Source organism: Oryctolagus cuniculus, chromosome 1 (genome assembly GCF_964237555.1).
Source record: "Oryctolagus cuniculus chromosome 1, mOryCun1.1, whole genome shotgun sequence".
Lineage (NCBI taxonomy): Eukaryota > Metazoa > Chordata > Mammalia > Lagomorpha > Leporidae > Oryctolagus > Oryctolagus cuniculus.
The window spans coordinates 20,005,551-20,014,704 of NC_091432.1; the positions used below are offsets into that span (position 1 = coordinate 20,005,551).

At 47.2% G+C, this 9,154-nt stretch overlaps 1 protein-coding gene across 35 annotated transcripts in view; it reads left to right on the plus strand.

The window, feature by feature from the left end:
• PHF21A (PHD finger protein 21A) overlaps positions 1–9,154 on the plus strand; it is a 219,553-nt gene that overhangs the window by 180,007 nt on the left and 30,392 nt on the right. For 21 of the 35 annotated variants that reach the window (XM_070071184.1, XM_070071191.1, XM_070071217.1 and 18 more), the window contains 2 exons: positions 5,132–5,383; positions 6,513–6,602. In XM_070071184.1, coding sequence (XP_069927285.1) covers positions 5,132–5,383; positions 6,513–6,602 — 342 coding nt within the window. The remainder of the gene's footprint in view (positions 1–5,131; positions 5,384–6,512; positions 6,603–9,154) is intronic. The other 14 variants (XM_070071243.1, XM_070071257.1, XM_070071259.1 and 11 more) reach the window with 3 other exon arrangements.

Below are 9,154 nucleotides of genomic sequence, written 5' to 3' on the forward strand. Positions count from 1 at the left end.
AGGCCATGAGCAGGGAGCTGGATTGAAAGTGGAACACCTAGTTACACGAACCAGCACCCATGGCTTTACTTGCTACACCAAAACACCAGCCCCAGGGTTGCTTTTCTTAGACTTTTAAACAGGATTGGATTAGGTTATTCTCTTTGCAAATTGTGGATTAATGAGAAAGTGTGCCCATGGAAGGAATAATAGTTGTCATGTACTTGTAATAGCTGTTTCTTTCCTTGGGACTCTTGAGTTCTGTCTGCTTTGGGATGGTGGATGGTGAGGGCCCTGGTGCCCTCCCCAGAACAGTGTTATGTAGTGTCTCTCCATCTAGTGGCCCACTTGGATATATTTCATTGATTTAGCCCAACTTTGTTTTATATTGTTTTGTTTTGTCTAATGAAATGTTTAATGTTAAAAGTCATAAGATCCGAGCCGGCGCCGTGGCTCAATAGGCTAATCCTCCACCTTGCGGCGCCGGCACACCGGGTTCTAGTCCCGGTTGGGGCGCCGGATTCTGTCCCGGTTGCCCCTCTTCCAGGCCAGCTCTCTGCTATGGCCAGGGAGTGCAGTGGAGGATGGCCCAGGTGCTTGGGCCCTGCACCCCATGGGAGACCAGGAAAAGCACCTGGCTCCTGGCTCCTGCCAGGATCAGCGCGGTGCGCCGGCTGCAGCGGCGGCCATTGGAGGGTGAACCAACGGCAAAGGAAGACCTTTCTCTCTGTCTCTCTCTCTCACTGTCCACTCTGCCTGTAAAAAAAAAAAAAAAAAAAAAAAAAAAAGTCATAAGATCCTCTAGGTGTTTGGTCCTTGTCTTCACAGTAGACTATTGATCATTATTTATTGAATGCTGTCTTGATTCTGCTGTACCAGAAGAAATGGTCCCTGCCAAGAATCCGCTATATCATGATAATTGATTTAATTTTCATTCATTCTGGAAATATTTACTGAGGCCCTACTATGTGCAAGCATTGTGTGACACATTGTAAAGGAGAAATTAACTTGAAATTAAGGCAGAGTTCCGTTTTCAGGAATTGAAAGCATTTAGAGAGGGAGAGGAAGTTGCAAACTGCTGACTGAATGGAGGTACCAGTCTAGAGACAGAGTATTCTGACTAGAGAGATGAGAGTGACCCTCCAAGCAGGTGGCATTTGAGCAGGACCATGACGAGGAACAGGGTTTCAGTGGTGGAGCAGAAGGAAGAAACAGTGTGAACAGAAGTCTGGAGTCGACGAAGTGAACGCGTGGCTGATGTGCTTCAGGCACCACACCCCACGTCCGCGTGCCTGTCTGAGTCCCAGCCACGCTGCTTCCTCTCCAGCTTCCTGCTGATGCTCCTGGAAGGCAGCAAAAGATGCCCCAGTGCTTGGGCCCTGTCACCCACATGGAAAACCCGGATGGAGTTTGTGGCTCTCGGGTCAGCCTGCCAAGCCCCGCCTGCTGCAGACATCTGGGGAGTGAATGGAAGATCTGAAGATCTCTCTCTCTCTCTCTGTCTCTGTCTCTCTCTCCCTGTCACTCTGCCTTTCAAATACATTGATTTGGTTTTTAGAGTAAATGCACGCCCAGGAATAGCAATTAGGCTGATATGGTTGGAGCATGGATTTCATGAAGCAGTGGCAGGGAGAGAAGGCCAGAGAGGCAGGAGGGCGCTGGTTGGTGACAGAAGCCACCAGTGCATACTGAAACTCCTGGGGATTTGGGCAGTCAGAGGGAAGCAGTTAAGAGTTCTGAGGGCAAGGACAAATGGGAGGTTGTCTGTGGGACATAGTAAACATGCGACTTCAGAAAGGAATACCTACTGAGCAGCCCACGGGCAGGGAGGGATGGTGCGAGGAGAGTTTGTATTTTGTCAGGTGATTGGCATGTACCAAAGCATGAAGGGAGCAATGCGGAAGTCTTTGGGGGGTGGGGAGGGAAGGACCTTTACTTTGTTAATTCCAACTCACCCTTTAACCTGTGCTCACAGTCCTTTCATTCGTAGTGATACAATGCAAGTGCAAAAAGAATACAGTTGATGAAACCAAACAGAAATCAAACTCTGGTGGACAGAGAGGGAGGGTTCTATTTGTGGTTGAGTGTCCAACAATGACTTTCTGAACAAAATAATATGAAATGAAATATAGAGGTTAATTAGAATCCATGGGCAGAATCCTTCTAAGTTCTGATGTGTGCATTGGAGTCCATCTGTTTTTTAACCTCATACTTTTCAGATAAACAACGATAATTTAGCAAGAAAATTAAGGATTTTGTTATCAGTATTACTTGCCATGTCTGTCTGTCTTTTCTTTCTTTCTCTCTTCCTTTCTCTCTTTTTTTAAAGATTTATTTATTTATTTGAAAGGCAGAATTGCAGAGAGGCAGAGAGAGAGAGGTCTTCCATCTGCTGGTTCACCCCCCACTCCATGGCTGCAACAGCTGGAGCTGGGCTGATCCGAAGCCAGGAACCTGGAGCTTCTGGGTCTCCCACACAGGTGCAGGGGCCCAAGCACTTGGGCCATCCTCCACTGCTTTCCCAGGCCAGAGCAGAGAGCTGGATCAGAAATGGAGCAGCCAGGCCTCGAATTAGGACCCACATGGGATCCTGGCACCATAGGCAGCGGCTTCACCCACTGCACCACAGCACCGGCCCCACCATGTCTTTGTACATTGAATTCTAGTTCATGAAAGAATCCCTTCATGACACTTGGTGCCACTGCTGCCTTCTCTTAAAAGTGATCATATTTGTGCCACATTAACTAGCCAGGAGCTAATCACAGCTTCCCTAAAAATACTTGTCTTTGTTGTTAAGACCCCCCCTCCTCTCTGCCTTCTCTTGCTCCTGCAGAGCAGTTTACATGTTGTCATTAGGCTTGGATTCTAGATTTTCTGTGTCATCTAAACCCTAACACTCCGAGAGTTCAGTTGTATGTTCCCTCCTAATTGAAATAGAAGAAGCACAAGGCCAGAAGCAGAGATTATACAGTGCTTTTGTCTTGGGGACAAGAAGTCGTTAGTAAACATGTTCTTCAAAAAGTTTTTGGAGCCAGCATTGTGGCGTAGCAGGTTAAGCCTCCACTTGCAACGCCGACATCCCATATGGCCACTGGTTCAAGACCTGGTTGCTCTACTTCTGATCCTGCTTGCTGTTAATGTGCCTGGGAAAGCAGTGGAAGATGGTGCAAGTCCTTGGGCCACTGCACCCACGTGGGAGACCCAGAAGAAGCTCATGTCTTTGGTCTGGCCCAGCCCTGGCCGTTGTGACCATTTGGGGAGTGAACCAGTGGATGGAAGCTCTCTTTCTCTCTCCTTCCCTCTCTCTGTAAGTCTGCCTTTCGAATAAAGAAAGAAAAAAATCTTTAAAAAAAAAAGTTTTCATCGAAGCATGTGGTACTAACCTATGTCTGTGTACTATATGGGGTTATATAGATGCGAAAATGCAGGTAGTAAAATCAACCACAACTAAGTAAAATGAAAAACAAGATACAACAGCTTGTTAGGTTGGAGTGCTTTTAAGTGTTGGTTAATGGTAGATATTTAGTTCAGGTGAGTTTGATTCAAGATTTTCTAAAATAGTAAGTTAAGAGCTAGTCAAAATATTGATAGTGATTTGCTTAAACCAGAAGTGTTTGAGTAGAAGTGTATTGACCTCCTCTTAAGCCACAGCAGTGTACACAACTGTGAAATGCAGGCACTGAGTTCTGCTGGCTACAGCGTTACTTCCACAGCCCATGGTGGCACCAGGGGTGAATGCCAGCCAGTGTGACTTGCTCACCACATGAAAAATGCCTTGCGTGTAAATGTTTTAAACTGAAAGATAGCGTTGATATCATGCTGTGTTAAAAATGCCCATTACAAATAGCTGGTAATAAATGGTCCTTGTTGCTGTCCTACTATAATATTTCTAATGGTAAACAGCATTTAACTTTTATTTGATTTCCATCACTGATAGAAAGCAGATGACCTGCTACCCCCCAAAGTAAATATCACTGTGACCCTTTTACTCCCACCCATTTCACTTTAGAGGTGGCAGTGGCAAAAAAAAAAAAAAAAAAAAAAAAAAAGCCACTCTGGTGTTGTTGTCTTGGAAAAGAGGAAGCACAGATTTGGGTGATTTTATTTGTGCACATTAATAAGGATTGCTAATTAGGCTGTGATGGGATAAGTGAGCACAGCTCATTAAATTTTTGGTTAAAAGAAGGCAGAAAGATGTGGGAAGATTGGATAATATGTGTGGAAAAGGCAGAGAAGGGAAACATTGCCCACAGCCAAGCAGCTTACCACACAGGCAGTTCCAAAGTCCCAGGGAACGTTGTCCAAGTCCATTTCCGGGAGAGCAGAGTACTTCCCACTGGCCCGGAGCAGCGCCCTCCAGCAGACCTGGCTGTGGTGTGGGGAAAGTTCTCTGTTCCCTCTGTCCGGGTTGGGGCTTTTGTTTCTACCCAGCCACGTTTCACTGCATCTTCAGTCACTGATGCAGCACTTCTCCAGAGAAGAGGTGACGCGCAGGGCTCATAGCCCTTTGGTTTCAATAACCACATGTGCTTTACTAGCTGGTTAGTATGTTTGGTTTTCTGGAGTTAGGGATTTACGGCCTGCGAGGCAATGGTTGTGCTAATCCTCATGAGCGTTTCCCTTCCTCCTCTCCAGAGACTGCTCAAAAAAACCGAAAAGGTACAGTCTTTTTACCCCAGCCTGTGTGTCACGGGAGGCACATGAACAGTTTGTGTGGTGGCTTTCTTCCCGCCCGTGAGTCTGTAGCAATTAAGGATAGAGATGATGTGTACCCCATTGCTTTGCATCTTGTACATAAATTAATTGAGAGCCAGTAAAGGAGAAAAGCCAAAAGAAACAAGAACAGTCATGTTCTGTATCAGTAACCACTCTTCCCAGTTTGCTGTTGTAAACCCTGCACTCAGGTTAGTCAGCGGCTACTACAGTGAACTTGGCCGTTTACCAGTGGCGCTAATTTGAGAATGTAGCAAATTAGAGATCATCTCTCCCTGTAATAAGAAATGTGCTCTCTGTGCATGAAAGAAATGTTGTCATACTGAGAAACTTGGTTGACTGTGAGAATTATTGCTTTGTTTTCTTCCAGGATTGAGTAGCATACTGCTCAGTGGGATCACATTTCATTGTTGTAATGTCTGTTCTCCATGTTTCCTAGAAGACTGTAACTACAGCTTCTATGATTACCACAAAGACACTACCTCTCGTCTTGAAAGCAGCCACTGCGACCATGCCGGCCTCTGTTGTGGGCCAGAGACCTACCATTGCTATGGTGACCGCCATCAACAGTCAGAAGGCTGTACTCGGCACCGATGTCCAGAACACGCCAGTCAACCTGCAGACGTCCAGTAAGGTCACTGGGCCTGGGGCAGAGGCCGTCCAAATTGTGGCAAAAAACACAGTCACTCTGGTAAGCCAGCAGCTGCCGCTCACGGGAGAGGGCTCAGGACATGCAGCGTAGGGCACATCCACCTCAGGCTCCTGCCATGGTTCTCGGAGGCCAGCCTTCTCCTTGTGTACCAGATGTCCTTCAGGCCAGACAAGGGCTCGCTGCTCAAATACTACAGAGCTGTGTTGACGCCCAGGGCCGCATCTGTGCGTTATCTGAGGTCGGAGCATGGCCTGATGAAAATGTCCCTGCAGCCTGACCACAGGCCTTCCTGTGAAACTGGAGCGCATGAACTCTGTGGAGCTGTGTGACTGCTCAACTCTTGAGCTCTCTGTCCCATTAAATTGATCGCACCCAGGAAGTGCTGGAGTTAGTCAAGGCACTTGAAAAACGCTCAGCAAACTCCAAAACTAATAGCAGCGGTGTCCGCGTTTTATCAGAAAAAGATCTGCTGGAGGAGGAAGTATTTGAACAAGAATTGTTTATGAGATTTATAGGACCAAGCCATTGAGAAAACATGTTTCTCAGAAGCTTAGGGAACAATATCCAAATTTTGATATATCGTTCATTTCCTAAAATGGTAGCTAAGAGCCTTTGGTAGCTTTTAAATGATGACCGGTGACGAGTGAAACTAGAGAGCCATAAAGTGAAGCTCCGTCAGTCACCCAGGAGCCCTTAGCGCAGCAACCAGATCGCTTGACCAGATGCTAGAGTTAGGAGAGTCCCCGCAGGAGTAAACCCCTCCACTATGAGGGAAAGCGCTTGTATCAGGAAAGAGCCCATTCGACCAGGCAGCAGACTGGATTTACTTTGGATCTAGTCTTGAATTTTTTAAAAATATGTTTAAGAGTAAGAGTTCTTGAATGTCTGAGAAATTGCTTAAGGTTCCTGAGCCTGCCCTGTTGTCCATGAAGTGTGTGAGGACAGCAGTGTGACTGGCTCACTTTGTGGGGCAGACTACCCAGGCGAGAGAGGCAGGCCGCCTGATGCAGTGTTCAGACAGTTAACCCGACAGTGGGTTCTTACGGAAAATACCGTCTGATCCACGGAATACTGGGCTGAAATGAGAATGCCTCGCTTCGGTGCTGAGCACTGATTGTTCTCTCTGGTTTATTTATCTGCTTGTTTTGTTGTTGTTGTTGTTTTTTAGCAGGTTCAGGCAACACCCCCTCAGCCCATCAAAGTACCACAGTTTATTCCCCCTCCTAGACTCACTCCGCGTCCAAACTTTCTTCCACAGGTGAGTGAAGCAGTGACGAGGCCAGTGACGGGTTAGGTGGGACGGAAACCGTGCCGGCCTCTCTGAACAGCCTGTAACGAGGCTGTCAGCACAGCCGACTCGACGCCCTCCTCAGCCAGCCATGCTGACTGCCGTTTCTCTACCGTACGGAAGCTTATTTTATTGTTAGGATTTATTAGCAATGACCGGGGGAGAGAAAAGAAAAGGAAAATTTTCTAAATGTACAACAATTAAGATAGCATCATTAGAAACCTTATGGTAACTTACTGCCTGGTAATGGGAAAGTATGCAGTGACCATTTTCAAATTTATTTCCCATATGCCAAAAAAAGAACAGGGAGGGAAATAAGAGCCAAGCGAACCGGCAGACATCATTTAGTGCTGGTCTGAAAACCAGTGGTATTGAGGCTCGTATTCAATACAGAGCCGTGACAGAAAGGTTTAGGCCAGGGTTTGTGCAGGGGACTTGCTCCTTGGGCCCAAGCAACTCTGCTTGTTTGCTCTGACAGTGCTCCTCCCGCAATCAGAAGGACCCTCGCCCTTATCAGGGTCGAGTGTCTGAAATCTGAGGAGTTTTGATGTGATTGAAAGGATGAGAGTTCCTCTCTGAGGCCCTTGGTTTCAGGCAAAGAGAAAAGAGAAAGGAATTTTGTCATCCGTGGTACAGTTTCTGAATAGCCTCTGGGGAGGAGGTGGGCAATGCTAAAATGAGATAAGGTGATTTCAGTCATTTATCAAATAAATCCTTAATAAGTGCCTTGGGCAGCAAGCACTGTGTCTCCGCCAGTGGTCAAGAAGGCGCTTCTCTGCCCGCGCAGAGCTTCAGACACACAGACGGCGCCCACTGTGGGAAGACAGGGTGTTCTGAGGCCGCGCTGGGGGGACAGCCAGCCCATCCTGTACAGCATTAGAGAAAGCTGCTTCAAGATGCCCTTAAAGGGTTGAATTCAGTCTGAGGCCTAAAATCCTACCAAAGTTATCCTGACAGAGTTTTAGGGGAGAATAGAAAGGGCCCCGGCAGAGGGGGAACATGGCATGCGGGTCTGTGGCAGGGAGATGCATGGGAATTTAAGGAACCAAAGGAGACTTGCTGTGTGGGCACAAAGGGCCATGTGACTGATTCAGGCTGGGATGAGGCCGGGCAAGTGCACCGCCCCGGAGCCTGTGGGTTCCTGCAGTCTGCAGGAATCTGGGCCTCATCCGAGGAGCAGTGGGCACCCACTGAATGAGTGTTTTCAAGAAGCAAGCACTTGACGTGATCAGATTATGACTCAGAAGCCCTCTTGTCTGTGCATAGAACAGACTGGAGATAGCCAGGACTGTAGGCAGAAAGAACAGTGAGGACACTGTCAGTGATGGGGGTAGCCAGGGTGTGGGGAATCTTGCTGTGTGCCAGGTCCCCACTGGACACTTCACATGGGCTGCTTATTTTAATCCTCAACCATAGTAGGTATTACTCAGCTAAGGAATCTGAGGCTGTTTAGGCCATGTTTTTCAAACAAGGGATCCATCACAACTCATTAGTTGGCTATGAAATCAACTTACTGGATAGTAACCAGAGTTGTTAAGTAACGTGAATAGAACAGAATAAGAAACATTAGCTGTGTCCTGTATTTCATGAAGCTATGTTTTTACAGAGATAGACTGTATGTCTTCATGTGTATACCAGCTAAAATATCAAAAGTATTTCCTGCTATGGGATACTTCCTACCGCCAAGTTTATTTTTGAGTTCAGCAAAACTTCCAGACTCACAAGGCTATCCCAGGCCATACTTGGCATGATGCAGAATAGCATGCCAGCAGGACAGCCTTGGGCATTCTGCTTCAGTGGGAGTCCCTACAGCAGCCCATGCAGCAGTCTCTGGGGCTGCCCAGGAATCCTCAAGTGCAAGGAGATGAAAGCTTTATCCAGGACAGTGGGAGGGAGGCCCTCAGGTAGAAGCCAGTACATCTCGTAACAGTTCCCTAGGCATGGCTTTCACGGTCTCCATGTTGGATGTACCCAAGTTACCATCATCCCACTTAGGGAGGACTAAGCACCGAGTCCTATCAGAGGCTCTAGTTCTCTCCCTTCAGACTTAGTGATCACTAAGGGGTAATTTCTGTCACCAGTATTGTTGCTGGTAACGCTGACATTCTTACCTTTGTTGGGTTTCTAGAACAGAGCTAGAGAATTACCTGAAGGCTCAGTTCTCATGCACAAGGCAAGAGTTTTGCCCACAAGGTCTTAGTTTTAAAAGTTTGCTTAGAAAGGTTGTGTATATTGCCTGAGGTTACACAGCTAGTCATGTGGTCGAACCAGGGTTTGTACCTGCTGCCTGCATATTTTTTAGAAGATTTATTTATTCCTTCATTCATTCAAGAGGTGGAGTTACAGAGAGATGGAGAGACAGGAGAAAGGTCTTCCATCTGGTGGTTCACTCTTCAAATGGCCACAGTGGTCGGAGCTGAGCCGATCTGAAGCCAGGAGCCAGGAGCTTCTTCCCGGTCTCCCATGTGGGTGCAGGGGCCCAAGCAGTTGGGCCATCTTCTACTGCTTTCCGAGGCCATAGC